General features: G+C 46.1%; 2 protein-coding genes across 4 annotated transcripts in view; one reads left to right on the top strand and one right to left on the bottom strand.

Annotated features, from left to right (window-relative positions):
• The window catches only part of SERGEF (secretion regulating guanine nucleotide exchange factor), a 136,323-nt gene extending 126,430 nt beyond the window's left edge, over window positions 1-9,893 (top strand). For both annotated transcript variants that reach the window (XM_056553981.1, XM_056553979.1), the window contains one exon: window positions 9,149-9,893. In XM_056553981.1, coding sequence (XP_056409956.1) covers window positions 9,149-9,153 — 5 coding nt within the window. In that variant the 3' untranslated portion in view covers window positions 9,154-9,893. The remainder of the gene's footprint in view (window positions 1-9,148) is intronic.
• A 122-nt stretch (window positions 9,894-10,015) lies between these two features.
• The window catches only part of LOC130338255 (potassium voltage-gated channel subfamily C member 1-like), a 38,497-nt gene continuing 31,197 nt past the window's right edge, over window positions 10,016-17,315 (bottom strand). Inside the window, exons 3-4 of one of the 2 annotated variants that reach the window (XM_056553982.1) lie at window positions 12,056-12,244; window positions 10,016-10,153 (exon numbers count right to left, since the gene is read on the bottom strand). In XM_056553982.1, coding sequence (XP_056409957.1) covers window positions 10,119-10,153; window positions 12,056-12,244 — 224 coding nt within the window. In that variant the 3' untranslated portion in view covers window positions 10,016-10,118. The remainder of the gene's footprint in view (window positions 10,154-12,055; window positions 12,245-17,315) is intronic. The other variant, XM_056553983.1, reaches the window with a different exon arrangement.

Genomic DNA, 17,315 nt, shown 5'->3' with positions numbered 1-17,315 from the left:
CAGAGGATCCACCTCCAGCCAGCCGAATCGTGACAGTAGATCCGGCCATGGATCCCGCTGAAGTCCCACTGCCAGTTGTCGCCGACCTCACCACGGTGGTCGCCCAGCAGTCGCAACAGATAGCGCAACAAGGCCACCAGCTGTCTCAACTGACCGTGATGCTACAGCAGCTACTACCACAGCTTCAGCAATCATCTCCTCCGCCAGCTCCTGCACCTCCTCCGCAGCGAGTGGCCGCTTCCGGCCTACGATTATCCTTGCCGGATAAATTTGATGGGGACTCTAAGTTTTGCCGTGGCTTTCTTTCGCAATGTTCCCTGCACTTGGAGATGATGTCGGACCAGTTTCCTACTGAAAGGTCTAAGGTGGCTTTCGTAGTCAGCCTTCTGTCTGGGAAAGCTCTGTCATGGGCCACACCGCTCTGGGACCGCAATGACCCCGTCACTGCCTCTGTACACTCCTTCTTCACGGAGATTCGAAGTGTCTTTGAGGAACCTGCCCGAGCCTCTTCTGCTGAGACTGCCCTGCTGAACCTGGTCCAGGGTAATTCTTCTGTTGGCGAGTACGCCATCCAATTCCGTACTCTTGCCTCCGAATTATCCTGGAATAATGAGGCCCTCTGCGCGACCTTTAAAAAAGGCCTATCCAGCAACATTAAAGATGTGCTGGCCGCACGAGAAATTCCTGCTAACCTGCATGAACTTATTCATCTGGCCACCCGCATTGACATGCGTTTTTCCGAAAGGCGTCAGGAGCTCCGCCAGGATATGGACTTTGTTCGCACGAGGCGTTTTTTCTCCCCGGCTCCTCTCTCCTCTGGTCCTCTGCAATCCGTTCCTGTGCCTCCCGCCGTGGAGGCTATGCAAGTTGACCGGTCTCGCTTGACACCTCAAGAGAGGACACGACGCCGCATGGAGAATCTGTGCCTGTACTGTGCCGGTACCGAACACTTCTTGAAGGATTGTCCTATCCGTCCTCCCCGCCTGGAAAGACGTACGCTGACTCCGCACAAAGATGAGACAGTTCTTGATGTCAACTCTGCTTCTCCACGCGTTACTGTGCCTGTGCGGATATCTTCCTCTACCTTCTCCTTCTCTACTATGGCCTCCTTGGATTCCGGATCTGCAGGAAATTTTATTTTGGCCTCTCTCATCAACAGGTTCAACATCCCGGTGACCAGTCTCGCCAGACCCCTCTACATCAATTCTGTTAACAATGAAAGATTGGACTGTACCGTGCGTTACCGCACGGAACCTCTCCTAATGTGCATCGGACCTCATCACGAAAAAATAGAATTTTTGGTCCTCTCCAACTGCACTTCCGAAATTCTTCTTGGATTACCGTGGCTTCAACGCCATTCCCCAACCCTTGATTGGTCCACAGGAGAAATCAAGAACTGGGGTACTTCTTGTTTCAAGGACTGTCTTAAACCGGTTCCCAGTACTCCCTGCCGTGACCCTGTGGTTCCCCCTGTAACCGGTCTTCCTAAGGCTTATATGGACTATGCTGACGTGTTTTGCAAAAAGCAAGCTGAGACTTTACCTCCTCACAGGCCTTATGACTGTCCTATTGACCTCCTCCCAGGTACTACCCCACCCCGGGGCAGAATTTATCCTCTGTCTGCTCCAGAGACTCTTGCCATGTCAGAGTACATCCAGGAAAATTTAAAAAAGGGGTTTATCCGCAAATCCTCCTCTCCTGCCGGAGCTGGATTTTTTTTTGTGTCCAAAAAAGATGGCTCCCTACGTCCTTGCATTGACTACCGCGGACTTAATAAAATCACGGTAAAGAACCGCTACCCCCTACCTCTTATCTCGGAACTCTTTGATCGCCTACAAGGTGCCCACATCTTTACCAAACTGGACTTAAGAGGTGCTTATAATCTCATCCGCATCAGGGAGGGGGACGAATGGAAGACTGCATTTAACACCAGAGATGGACACTTTGAGTATCTGGTCATGCCCTTTGGCCTGTGCAACGCCGCTGCCGTCTTCCAAGACTTTGTTAATGAAATTTTTCGTTATCTCTTATATTCCTGTGTTGTGGTTTATCTGGACGATATTCTGATTTTTTCTGCCAACTTAGAAGAACACCGCCAGCATGTCCGCATGGTTCTTCAGAGACTTCGAGACAATCAACTTTATGCCAAAATGGAGAAATGTCTGTTTCAATGTCAATCTCTTCCTTTCCTAGGATACTTTGTCTCTGGCCAGGGACTACAAATGGACCCAGATAAACTCTCTGCCGTCTTAGATTGGCCACGCCCCTCCGGACTCCGTGCTATCCAACGTTTTTTGGGGTTCGCCAATTATTACAGACAATTTATTCCACACTTTTCCACTATTGTGGCTCCTATCGTGGCTTTAACCAAGAAAAATGCCAATCCCAAGTCCTGGTCTCCCCAAGCGGAAGACGCATTTAAACATCTCAAGTCTGCCTTTTCTTCTGCTCCCGTGCTCTCCAGACCTGACCCATCTAAACCCTTCCTATTGGAGGTAGATGCCTCCTCAGTGGGAGCTGGAGCTGTCCTTCTACAAAAAAATTCTTCCGGGCATGCTGTTACTTGTGTTTTTTTTTCTAGGACCTTCTCTCCGGCGGAGAGAAACTACTCCATCGGGGATCGAGAACTACTGGCCATTAAATTGGCGCTTGAGGAATGGAGGCATCTGCTGGGGGGATCAAAATTTCCAGTTATCATATACACTGATCACAAGAACCTCTCCTATCTCCAGTCTGCCCAACGGCTGAACCCTCGCCAGGCCAGGTGGTCGTTGTTCTTTGCCCGTTTTAACTTTGAAATTCATTTTCGCCCTGCCGACAAGAACATTAGGGCCGATGCCCTCTCTCGTTCCTCTGATGCCTCGGAAGTAGAGCTCTCTCCGCAACACATCATTCCTCCTGACTGTCTGATCTCCACTTCTCCAGCCTCCATCAGGCAAACTCCTCCAGGGAAGACCTTCGTTTCTCCAGTCTCGGGATTCTCAAATGGGGACACTCCTCCCACCTCGCAGGCCATGCGGGCATCAAAAAATCCTTGCAACTCATCTCTCGTTTCTATTGGTGGCCGACTCTGGAGACGGATGTTGTTGATTTTGTGCGGGGCCTGTACTGTCTCTGCCCGGGATAAGACTCCTCGCCAGAAGCCTGCTGGTCTCCCTTTCATCCTCTGCCTGTCCCCGAACAGCCTTGGTCACTGATTGGTATGGACTTTATTACAGACTTACCCCCATCCCGTGGCAACACTGTTGTTTGGGGTGGTCGTTGATCGATTTTCCAAGATGGCACATTTTATTCCTCTTCCTGGTCTTCCTTCAGCGCCTCAGTTGGCAAAAACAATTTTTTGTACACATTTTTCGTCTTCACGGTTTGCCCACGCAGATCGTCTCGGAAAGAGGCGTCCAATTCGTGTCTAAATTCTGGAGGGCCCTCTGTAAACAGCTCAAGATTAAATTAAACTTCTCTTCTTCTTATCATCCCCAATCCAATGGGCAAGTAGAAAGAATTAACCAGGTCCTGGGTGACTATTTACGGCATTTTGTTTCCTCCCGCCAGGATGACTGGGCAGATGTTCTACCATGGGCCGAATTCTCATACAACTTCAGAGTCTCCGAATCTTCTGCTAAGTCCCCATTTTTCGTGGTGTACGGCCGTCACCCTCTTCCCCCCCCTCCCTACTCCCTTGCCCTCTGGTTTGCCCGCTGTGGATGAAGTGACTCGTGATCTTTCCACCATATGGAAAGAGACCCAAAATTCTCTTTTACAGGCTTCATCCCGCATGAAAAGGTTTGCCGATAAGAAAAGAAGAACTCCCCCATTTTTGCTCCCGGAGGACAAGCTATGGCTCTCCGCTAAATATGTCCGCTTTCGTGTCCCCAGTTACAAAACTGGGACCATGCTATCTTGGTCTTTCAAAGTCTTGTGCCAGATTAACCCTGTCTCTTACAAACTCCTTCTTCCTCCTTCTCTTCGTATTCCCAATGCCTTTCATGTCTCTCTCCTTAAACCACTCATCATTAACCGCTTCTCTCCCAAACTTGTTTCTCCCACTCCTGTTTCCGGTTCTTCTGACATCTTCTCCGTGAAGGAGATTCTGGGCCTCTAAGACGGTCAGAGGGAAAAAAAATTTCTTGGTGGATTGGGAAGGCTGTGGGTCCAGAAGAGAGATCCTGGGAACCTGAGGACAACATCCTAGACAAAAGTCTTGTCCTCAGGTTCTCAGGCTCCAAGAAGAGGGGGAGACCCAAGGGGGGGGGGTACTGTTACGCCGAGCGCTCCCGGTCCCCGTCCTCCCCGGAGCGCTCGCAACATCCTCGCATATGCAGCGCCCCGGTCAGACCTGCTGACCGGGTGCGCTGCAATACCTCTCTCAGCCGGGATGCGATTCGCGATGCGGGAGGCGCCCGCTCGCGATGCGCATCCCGGCTCCCGTACCTGACTCGCTCTCCATCGGTCTTGTCCCGGCGCGCGCGGCCCCGCTCCTTAGGGCGCGCGCGCCGGGTCTCTGCAATTTAAAGGGCCACTGCGCCCACTGATTGGCGCAGCTGGCTTAATTAGTGTGTTCATCTGTGCACTCCCTATTTATACCTCACTTCCCCTGCACTCCCTCGCCGGATCTTGTTGCCATTGTGCCAGTGAAAGCGTTTCCTTGTGTGTTCCTAGCCTGTGTTCCAGACCTCCTGCCGTTGCCCTGACTATGATCCTTGCTGCCTGCCCTGACCTTCTGCTACGTCCGACCTTGGGTCTTGTCTACTCCCTTGTACCCCGCCTATCTTCAGCAGTCAGAGAGGTTGAGCCGTTGCTGGTGGATACGACCTGGTTGCTACCGCCGCTGCAAGACCATCCCGCTTTGCGGCGGGCTCTGGGTGAATACCAGTAGCAACTTAGAACCGGTCCACCAGCACGGTCCACGCCAATCCCTCTCTGCACAGAGGATCCACCTCCAGCCAGCCGAATCGTGACAATTTCCATAAGTTTTGTTGCCTAGTTTAACTATTGATGTATCCCCCCCCCCCCCCCCCCCCCCCCCCCCCAAAAAAAAAAATTATAATAATAAAAGGTCTTGGGGTGACTTGTGGTGCTCTAATCGCTCACTGTCACATAATTTCGCCTATGTTTTGTAGCCATTGTCTGGTGTCATATCTGCAGGATTGTTGTGGTCACAGTATGGAGGCCATCATCTTACCACAGTTCAGGATTGTTGTGGTCACAGTATGGAGGCCATCATCTTACCATAGTGCAGGATTGTTGTGGTCACAGTATGGAGGCCATCATCTTACCACAGTGCAGGATTGTTGTGGTCACAGTATGGAGGCCATCATCTTACCACAGTGCAGGATTGTTGTGGTCACAGTACGGAGGCCATCATCTTACCTCAGTGCAGGATTGTTGTGGTCACAGTATGGAGGCCATCATCTTACCACAGTGCAGGATTGTTGTGGTCACAGTATGGAGGCCATCATCTTACCACAGTTCAGGATTGTTGTGGTCACAGTATGGAGGCCATCATCTTACCACAGTGCAGGATTGTTGTGGTCACAGTATGGAGGCCATCATCTTACCACAGTTCAGGATTGTTGTGGTCACAGTATGGAGGCCATCATCTTACCACAGTGCAGGATTGTTGTGGTCACATTATGTACACCATCATCTTACCATAGTGCAGGATTGTTGTGGTCACATGATGGACACCATCATCTTACCACAGTGCAGGATTGTTGTGGTCACAGTATGGAGGCCATCATCTTACCACAGTGCAGGATTGTTGTGGTCACAGTATGGAGGCCATCATCTTACCACAGTGCAGGATTGTTGTGGTCACAGTATGGAGTCCATCATCTTACCACAGTGCAGGATTGTTGTGGTCACAGTATGGAGGCCATCATCTTACCTCAGTGCAGGATTGTTGTGGTCACAGTATGGAGGCCATCATCTTACCACAGTGCAGGATTGTTGTGGTCACAGTATGGACACCATCATCTTACCATAGTGCAGGATTGTTGTGGTCACAGTATGTACACCATCATCTTACCACAGTGCAGGATTGTTGTGGTCACAGTATGGACACCATCATCTTACCATAGTGCAGGATTGTTGTGGTCACAGTATGGACACCATCATCTTACCACAGTGCAGGATTGTTGTGGTCACAGTATGGAGGCCATCATCTTACCACAGTTCAGGATTGTTCTGGTCACAGTATGGAGGCCATCATCTTACCACAGTGCAGGATTGTTGTGGTCACAGTATGGAGGCCATCATCTTACCACAGTGCAGGATTGTTGTGGTCACAGTATGGAGGCCATCATCTTACCATAGTGCAGGATTGTTGTGGTCACAGTATGGAGGCCATCATCTTACCACAGTTCAGGATTGTTCTGGTCACAGTATGGAGGCCATCATCTTACCACAGTGCAGGATTGTTGTGGTCACAGTATGGAGGTCATCATCTTACCACAGTGCAGGATTGTTGTGGTCACAGTATGGAGGCCATCATCTTACCATAGTGCAGGATTGTTGCGGTCACAGTATGGAGGCCATCATCTTACCATAGTGCAGGATTGTTGTGGTCACAGTATGGAGGCCATCATCTTACCATAGTGCAGGATTGTTGTGGTCACAGTATGTACACCATCATCTTACCATAGTGCAGGATTGTTGTGGTCACAGTATGGAGGCCATCATCTTACCACAGTGCAGGATTGTTGTGGTCACAGTATGGAGGCCATCATCTTACCACAGTGCAGGATTGTTGTGGTCACAGTATGGAGGCCATCATCTTACCACAGTTCAGGATTGTTGTGGTCACAGTATGGAGGCCATCATCTTACCATAGTGCAGGATTGTTGTGGTCACAGTATGGAGGCCATCATCTTACCATAGTGCAGGATTGTTGTGGTCACAGTATGTACACCATCATCTTACCACAGTTCAGGATTGTTGTGGTCACAGTATGGACGCCATAATCTTACCACAGTGCAGGATTGTTGTGGTCACATTATGTACACCATCATCTTACCACAGTGCAGGATTGTTGTGGTCACAGTATGTACACCATCATCTTACCACAGTTCAGGATTGTTGTGGTCACAGTATGGAGGCCATCATCTTACCATAGTGCAGGATTGTTGTGGTCACATTATGGATGCCATAATCTTACCACAGTGCAGGATTGTTGTGGTCACATTATGGACGCCATAATCTTACCACAGTGCAGGATTGTTGTGGTCACAGTATGGAGGCCATCATCTTACCATAGTGCAGGATTGTTGTGGTCACATTATGGAGGCCATCATCTTACCATAGTGCAGGATTGTTGTGGTCACAGTATGTACACCATCATCTTACCACAGTGCAGGATTGTTGTGGTCACAGTATGGAGGCCATTATCTTACCTTAATGCAGGATTGTTGTGGTCACATTATGGACGCCATAATCTTACCACAGTGCAGGATTGTTGTGGTCACATGATGGACACCATCATCTTACCATAGTGCAGGATTGTTGTGGTCACATGATGGACACCATCATCTTACCATAGTGCAGGATTGTTGTGGTCACAGTATGGAGGCCATCATCTTACCACAGTGCAGGATTGTTGTGGTCACAGTATGGAGGCCATCATCTTACCATAGTGCAGGATTGTTGTGGTCACAGTATGTACACCATCATCTTACCACAGTGCAGGATTGTTGTGGTCACAGTATGGAGGCCATCATCTTACCACAGTGCAGGATTGTTGTGGTCACAGTATGGAGGCCATCATCTTACCATAGTGCAGGATTGTTGCGGTCACAGTATGGAGGCCATCATCTTACCACAGTGCAGGATTGTTGTGGTCACAGTATGGAGGCCATCATCTTACCACAGTGCAGGATTGTTGTGGTCACAGTATGGAGGCCATTATCTTACCTTAATGCAGGATTGTTGTGGTCACAGTATGGACACCATCATCTTACCATAGTGCAGGATTGTTGTGGTCACAGTATGTACACCATCATCTTACCACAGTGCAGGCTTGTTGTGGTCACATTATGGACGCCATAATCTTACCACAGTGCAGGATTGTTGTGGTCACAGTATGGAGGCCATTATCTTACCACAGTGCAGGATTGTTGTGGTCACAGTATGGAGGCCATCATCTTACCACAGTGCAGGATTGTTGTGGTCACATTATGTACACCATCATCTTACCATAGTGCAGGATTGTTGTGGTCACAGTATGGAGGCCATCATCTTACCATAGTGCAGGATTGTTGTGGTCACATTATGGACGCCATAATCTTACCACAGTGCAGGATTGTTGTGGTCACATTATGGACGCCATAATCTTACCACAGTGCAGGATTGTTGTGGTCACATTATGGACGCCATCATCTTACCATAGTGCAGGATTGTTGTGGTCACATTATGGAGGCCATCATCTTACCATAGTGCAGGATTGTTGTGGTCACAGTATGGAGGCCATCATCTTACCACAGTGCAGGATTGTTGTGGTCACATTATGGAGGCCATCATCTTACCATAGTGCAGGATTGTTGTGGTCACAGTATGTACACCATCATCTTACCACAGTGCAGGATTGTTGTGGTCACAGTATGTACACCATCATCTTACCACAGTGCAGGATTGTTGTGGTCACAGTATGGAGGCCATTATCTTACCTTAATGCAGGATTGTTGTGGTCACATTATGGACGCCATAATCTTACCACAGTGCAGGATTGTTGTGGTCACATGATGGACACCATCATCTTACCATAGTGCAGGATTGTTGTGGTCACAGTATGGAGGCCATCATCTTACCACAGTGCAGGATTGTTGTGGTCACAGTATGGAGGCCATCATCTTACCATAGTGCAGGATTGTTGTGGTCACAGTATGGAGGCCATCATCTTACCACAGTGCAGGATTGTTGTGGTCACAGTATGGAGGCCATCATCTTACCACAGTGCAGGATTGTTGTGGTCACATGATGGACACCATCATCTTACCACAGTGCAGGATTGTTGTGGTCACAGTATGGAGGCCATCATCTTACCACAGTGCAGGATTGTTGTGGTCACATGATGGACACCATCATCTTGCATTGCACCTGTTAGATTTGCCATTCTTTGCAGTTTTGCACTAAATCTTCTCTTTTCACTTCACAGAATGAAACCTGCAGTGTCTCCTTCCATCTCTCAACGTTGCAGACTTGGCATTTGTATTACGTATCATTGAACTGAACAATGTGTAACGTGTTAAAGGTCAAGTCAAATGTTACTACACCTGTATATGCCAACATTGTTGCACTGTGTAAGCGACCATCATCAGCCCCCCCCCCCCCCCCCAGCTATGGAGCAGGCAGTAGATATTACAATACAAAATTTATTTCATGCATCTTTGTTTTTGCATAACAGTTTGCATGCATCTTTACTCAAAACATCTGAGTTTGCATACAATGCAGGTCTGTTCTTACTGACAAATGTCAAATGTTTCCTGATTTTATACTTCAAGTCCTGGGATTGAAATAACACATTTCATGTTTGAAATCCATGTGGATTATTTAATAAGAACAATCTTTAGGGATTACCGCCATGTTTCATTTATACACTGATAATATACAAGAGGCCTCATCTGGACAGTCACTGGAGGCCAAGTGTTATCAGGTTCCATATAGGCTCTATATTCACAAGCATGCCAATGAAAACAGGAAAATAAATTCCGACTATTCAAATGTCCGTACAGCGATGATATACAGCGTGTGGTCAATGTGACCAATGGCTGCCAGAGGGCACTTCTTGTTTGGAGCAGTTAGTCTGGGTATAAAAAGTCAACCTAGAGCAATTTAATGTACAATTTAAAAGGTTTACCATTTGCTACATAATATATGTAAAAGAAAATATATGCATCTGACCTCAGAACAGAATCCTCTGCTTTTTACATCATGCAATTCATGCTAAATAAATAAATAGATTCCTCTACAGTTGTACATTTTGGCAGCGGATGAGGCATCGCTCTCTGTACTGGCGCCTGATGATATGTTTGTCCACATGCAGAGGTTCTGTCCGGGTGAGTACAACGCGGCGCTTCTTTCCCGCACATCAGCCCAAGATGCCATGGCTGCCTCTGTTTGCATATTTAGCAATGACACGATGCTCTTTGCAAAAACATGCCTGTAAAGAATACAATGAAGACTTAAGACTCCTCCACCGCCTTTTCATTCAAGCTTGTTGATAACTTTTAGAAAGAAAAATGGAAAAAAGTAGAAGAGCTACATGCAGAGGCAGCCATCTTTCTTCTCCAATGGGACTTAGATATCATTTCCATGCAGCTGAATATTGCTTTCTACTTTAATAGGTGCCCATGCATCACATCATCCTACTGGCGCAGACTCTTGCAGGTTTCCTATGGCTCAAAGAATATCCTGAGAAATAACGATTCTTCCTTTTGTCTCCATTTTTTTTTCTCCACAAAATGACAGCAGCCAGTGTGATCCAATGTTAGCCAAGAGAAAAGCATTAAACTAGCAAGACACTATCATATGTGGTGCATCCACCCTTGGTCCTATATGCCAAGATCATGCAGCATATGGCCCGCCAGAATAGTTTCCTTCATGTCTCTATTCTGTTGTGTTACAGCTTATGATCAGTGGCACCGCGGTGCGACTGCCGGAAACATAGTAAGGAAATGATTACAAAGCTGGTTAGACCATTCTCTGCTACTGATCCATGCTACGAGATGAATGGGAGAGAGAAGAGTGAAGCAATGTGCAGACACTGGAGGGCGCTCTACCCACTTAGGTAGGACTTTATTTTTTTTTAGAACCTTTGTTTGGAAGATGGAATGCAAAGTACAGCAGTGGATCATAAAGTTGAATGAACTAAAAATGAAGTCAACAGTGTAGCCATTTCAGCAGGATTCCCATGCACTGTTACATGCTCAGAGTTGTATCACTTGGCAACAAAATCCAGCGGAGCCAAACTATGGAGAGATTACAAGACGAGAGATGACAGAGGATAGGTCATGGTGCACGTCTGCTCCTAGTCTTATGTAAGTGCTTTGTTTTGTACCTCAGGGCTGCCTTTTCCTTCCACATGCATTGGCAATATTTCCAGCATGTTGGAGGGAAAACCATTTAGAGACGATAGCCATGCAGCCCTGCTCTGTGTTCTACATGTAGCACGCTCTCTTCATGACCTGTATACTAGGATTCTCAATTACTATCTGATGCCGCAGCCTCCGAGATTGAATTTAAGGATGGCAATGCAGCGTTTGCAGTATGTCGCACACACATCAATTCCTCCTGTTGCCATAGTGATACCACCCACTTGCTCGCAGCTACAGACATAGCATGCAGCCATTTTCTTGCTTTTATGCATGCAGAGGGAACAAGTCGGCAGACAATGGAATCAGATCATGACAACAATAACAATGCTCTTAACATACGACTGATGGGCCGACAATTGATGACAGAAACATTTCTACCATTTAATTTTTCTATCATTTGTTCACATTAAGCTTGTTTCTGGGTGATAGACATTGCCTGTAATGAAGACGAGCTCTGGTGTGTAGGAAGGGATGTGATGTATGTGCAGCATAGTTGTTGAGGGAACGGGAAGGGGGGTTCTACCTGCCCCCGGCTGAGGCAATGCCAGCCATCTCCATCTCTGTGGACAGAAACCTGAAGTGTTTTTAGGGTCTTACAATACTAAACAAACCATGAAAGTCATGAAATGAAAGGCTCTGTGTGTCATTGTGTTATTTAGCTGAGTGTTTTGTAACAGTCTTGAGTCTACACAGAAACAGTACTGGGCTCAGACAGTAGGTTCCCTGCTACACGGAGCACCGCCACCATCTTACCGGCACAGGCACATTGTGGGTTAGGGCTGGGCAGGTGAATGCAGCATTTACAGGTTTGCCCTACATTTCTCACTATCCATTGTACAGTGGAAGACTTGTTGCAGAGATCTAGTATACAACATCTATGACATGAAGAGTCTACATCTTGTGTTCCTACTAACACAGTCCTGGGCTATCGTGCATAGGAGTTCCTGGGATAAAACTCATCTACATACCCTTTCTTACTCCTCCATCAGGCGGGCTTGGATATTCCTCAGGTGAAAGGAGAAAGTAGGGTCCACCTTTCTCTCTAGTGCTAGACTGCGTAAAGGACAGGCCCTCATCGGGCGTTATTGTCTGGTCTATGTGGGGACAGTCTTCATTTGCCAATGCCGCTTTGGCCACCTCTCCATTCAGTTTGGAATCTTCAAATATAATAAAGAGGCCATTGGAGACACTGTTCATTGCAGTAAAAAAGATTAGGATGTGGAGCTCATTGCAGAATGCCAGTATATGTATGACCCAAGCACACTTTTAAAGCTCAACAGGCAACCAGAACAGACTGAAGGGCATCTTCTTGGCTGAATTTAGCTATGTGGTTTGGTTTATTTTTGGAGAATTACTTTTATGTAGTTTTTACTCCCAGATCATAGATTTCCATTGAGATCATCAGGTTGGAAATTCTGAATATTTTCTGTAACGTTTCTATAGAGGGGATTTCCAATATATTTGATAAATAATATTACTACCTGCTAAATGTATAAAGTAATAAAAACTACCTTATTCCCCTTGCTGACTCCAATATTTTATCTGGGACTGAGAGACTGGGGCAGAAAGGAGAGCACAATATCTGAGGATAGAGAGACTGGGGCATACCGAAGAACGTTTCATCAAGGGAAAGAGACTGTGGCTAATCAGAGAGCTTGTTATCGGGGATGGAGAGACTAGGGAAAATCTGAGACCATGTCATTGAGGGACAGAGAGACTGGGGCTGACTGGAAAGCTCGTCTTTGGGGGACAAAGGGGCAAGGAGAGACCAGAGAGCTTGTCATTGAGGGAAGAAGAGACTGGGGTGGACCATAAATCCGGTGCTAGACTTAGGTGCTAGACTCTGGAACTCATTGGCCCACATTTATCATTGCAGTGCAAGTTAAGCATTTTTTTACACTTTTTTTTTGTGTGCTGATAATGTGTAGGAGCACCAAATTTATTAAAAGGTAAAAGAGCTTTGATAAATTTTGTGCAGGTCCACATTTTCTAAAATTTCTGTCTACACATACACCAAAAAGCTACACCATGTCTGGGCTGGTGTAGTTTTAGAGACTTTTCAATGGCTTTGCGCCTTTTTTTGCTCCTTTTTACAAAAAGGCGCAATGATAAATCCCTTCTATATCATGTGCATTGCCGAAATCAGTGGATTGCAACTCAAATTCAGTGGATTGCAACTCAAAATCAGAAGAAATGTGTAAACAAAAAGGGGCAAAAAAAAAGGCGCAAAAAACCCTGCTTGCGCCTTTTTTAGACACAAAAAACAGTCTAAATACAATGATAAATGTGGGCCACTGTGTACATTCGGGATCGTTAGGCCATGTTCACATGGCCAAAAAAAGTGGGGCATGTACGCCGGAAAATATGAGTGGACATACTCCACGTTTATTTGATGCAGCAGCACTAGGACTGCTCGGAAATTTGCCATCTGTACAGACTGCAGTGTATTTCCAAGCAGAATCCCCAGAAAGAATAGACAAGTCTATTTTCTGCGGAAGCCAAAAACAGAATTTCTGCTGCAGAAATTCCGCTGTGTGCACAATACAGCAGAATCCTATTGAAATCAGTTATACCATGTGAAAAAAGAAAAAAAAAAGGCAACAGGGTGCAGGCGCTTAAATCTTAAAAATAAAAAATTATGGAATACACAGTATCCTTTTGTGAAATGGATCTGAAAGAAGAAAGTGAGAGATTCCCCTCACCTTTTCATGTTGCGCTGCAGACAAAACATTGTTCAGCGCATGTATGAGTGATATGACACTCTGAGTTCCTCGTGGCAGCCCAACATCCAAAACTGGTAATCTATGATGGCGGTAATACTGCAGAATATGTTGATTAGGAGTATACAGCTTGCTTACTCCCAGAAAAAACTATTGCTTTTCCGATGCAAATTGTATCGAGGCTTAACAATCACGGAGGTGCACAAGTGCTTTAAGTATACTTGTTTGTTTGAAATACCACAGGTAAAAACAAAGCGTTTCACGAGGGGACCCTTGCTTAGTTAGTACCTATCCTGACGAAGCAAGGGTATTATTATTGCAAATAAACAAGTGTCTTATTTAACTTAAAGCACTTGTGCACCTCCGTGATTGTGATGCCTTGATAAAAAATCAGTGGGACTCCGCTGCAGTGGAATTTTCGACCGGAATATTCCTGCAGAATTCTGCTCTGAAATTCCGCTGTGTGAACATAGAGATATTGAGAAGTCAGTGTAAATGGCCGTATTACATAGGGCTTTATGGGCCCTGTTTGGCCAATAATCACTGTGTAGAATCTGCACACTTCTCGTGAATATGGCCAGACACTAGAGAGCTTTAATTAAATGAATTCAAATATATTTCCCTCACAGGACTGATAAGCTCTTTGAGTTTCTGTAAAATGTTGTTGCAAGTTTCCAGTCCTGTGATCACAGCAGCCTCAGCACGGATGCTAGAATGCGCAGTCTCTGCAGTGAGCTTGTGGATCCTGTGACTGGAGCCTTGCTGTCTGAATAATAAATATATAATAGTTTTTTTTTCATTCTCACAACAGCACGCCAATCCTTTATTTGTTTACAGGTGTTACATTGCCAGTGGCTACTTCTATTGCTAGAGGCTCAAATCTGCTTACAGTGGTAGAGAACCCATATTAGCCCTAATAGAAACTATATACAAGTTCATGGTTGTGTAGACGAGCTGGTGATTGCTGACTGCACATACTTTCCACCATACTGATGGTTTCTAGAAGAGATCCATGAAATGGGAGGTATAGTGCTGACAAAGTCTTTGTTTCTTTAGAGATGTTCTATTTTATATGTTTTTAACCTTCAATCACATCTAATACAATTTGTAATAATAAGACATTGGAAAGAGTTTTTTTTGTTGTTTTTTTAACCACCCATAAATAAAACGAACTGCCCCATTGCACCAAGATTCAATGTTTCCTGTAATGTGTAGTAATTGGGGTTCCCGTTTTCACCAAGAAGTGCTTCACAGTCTGCCACATGATATTCACATTCTAGTAAAACCAAGCGCACATATTTACACACAATTTACAGGAAGCAAATTACATTTGTGATTTTCTTGAGAGAACACAAAAGAGTAAGGCAGCAGGAGCGGCATGTTTCTAGTAAGCGGAGTGTGTGGCGGCTGATTCATGCCGCGCTTATTCTTAGCACTAAGTTCATGAGACGTCTGTGTCTTTCATTCCCTGCTGCTGGATTTCACGTCTACTGCTTAGTTTCCTATCAATTAGAAGCTGTCAATGCAAAAATACCCAATGGCCATTAAGGGCAGCGGCAGCTCGGAATGAGGCAGCAGATCAGCACTAAGGCCATGTTCACACCTTCAGGATTCAGCATGGAACAATGAACATGCAGCTGATTGGGATATTCCACTAAAGATTCATTATGGCAGAAGTTGTGGATTAGCTCCATGAAATATAAGAACCTCAGAAAATGCTCATCCATGCTGTGTGAACATGCCCTATAAAACATTTACTTTGTCATCCTGTCTAATATCACAACATGTACTAAACCTGGAATTTAACTGAGATCCAAACTGTAATATTGATCTTATTAAAATAAAAGCTTAAAAAATAAAGATAGTTAGATGAAGACAGATTGGAGTTAAAAGAAAATCATTATATACCTGGGATGATGTCCTTCTTACCATTTCTATTCCCTTTTCTTAGTCTTCCCACAATGTCTGGATTAGTCTTAGAACTGATCAGCCTGGTACTGCTGGTTTATGACAGAACAACAACCTCGGCCTAAAACTTCCAGGTGTATTTTTCTTTTAGGCAAAAGGGGCTTTTTATGCACAGGTATCCATTCACTGACATGTAGTAACTGTCCTAGAGATTAAAGGGATTCACAGATCCACCTTCCTCTAAAATAACCATAAGAGACATGTGAATGATGCCAAAATGTATAATAAATTTAAAGACTTAGTGTAGTGAAAAATAACTTATCCCCTATCCGACCGCTGGGACCCTCCGCGATCTCCTGAACGGGCCCCGGCAGTCTGGCGGAAGCGGCCGTTCTGAAGCCCGCGGGATGCCGTGGCCGACATGCCCTCCTCCATTTATCACATTCAGGAGATCGTGGGGGGTCACAGCTGTCCTTTGGATAGGGGATAAGTTATTTTTCACCGCACTATTCCTTTAGCTTACTAATACAGTAAAATCTCCCAATAGCGGACACTCAAGGGGAACAAGAAAGTGTCCGCTATTGAGAGATGTCCCCTAGTGGTGAAAAAAGGCTCAATTCTTTCTAAATGACGGAATACTGTACTGTACTCACTCCAGAGTGTAATTATGCCGTTTAATCACCCCTTATCACTCCCCTGTGCTATTTCATCTCCCCCCCCCCATGCCATTTTATTTCCCCTCTTGATCCCTCCAATGCTACTTCATTGAACCCCATGTGCCATTTTATTCCCCCTATATTACCCTCTGTGCAAATTTACCACCCCCTGTACATGTTCATTCCCCCCTTTATCCCCCATGCCCGTTCTTCCCCCCTATGCCATTTCATTCCCCCCTGTGCCAAATCATCCCAACATCATGCCACATGACTTTTCCCCTTCCTTCCCCGGTTGTTCTTCTTACCTGGCCAGCAGCTCAGGTGCAGGGGCTCTCTGCAGGTTTGACGTTCTCCTGACATCCTCTGTACTGCACTCACCGAGAGGCTGTGAGCTGTGGCGGCTACCAGCAGTGACGGGCGGCACTTCTGACGCCACTCCTCAATGCCCCCAGCTGCCGCTCTTGGCGAGTGCAGTGGACGTCAGGGGAACTTCAAACCCTCTGAGGGTATTGCTTGTACTCCCCGCCCCCCCCCTCGGCCTATGGATGTGTGGCCACTACCTACTATCCCTTATCTAGTGGTCCGTGGATCTCTACCCCTGTACCTAGGCGGAGTGTACGACCTTAAAAGGGCGGCCCCGCTCTGGAACCTACCCCTACTTCTGCTATGCTAACCCTGACTAAAACACAGTTAGGAGGCTCACTGTCTCACTAAATGGTACTGCCTATCTAGTAGGATAGGAGAAGGAAAGATAGACCTATTGTCAGTTACCAATGGAGACTGAGGCAGCCCAGGGTATGTCTAGGGAAGCTTAGACAGACTAATGAGCAATTTCTCAAAATCTATTTATACTCAAAAAGAAGAAGTATATTCAGAAAGGCTCTCTAGGTGTTGAGCACTGCTGGACTAATGTCCTTTGATAGATATGTACTGCTAGGTATATT

This window comes from Hyla sarda, unplaced genomic scaffold (assembly GCF_029499605.1).
Source record: "Hyla sarda isolate aHylSar1 unplaced genomic scaffold, aHylSar1.hap1 scaffold_516, whole genome shotgun sequence".
In the NCBI taxonomy this organism is placed as follows: domain Eukaryota; kingdom Metazoa; phylum Chordata; class Amphibia; order Anura; family Hylidae; genus Hyla; species Hyla sarda.
Note: the sequence above shows the minus strand (reverse complement) of the source record. Positions and strands in the feature narration are given on the sequence as shown.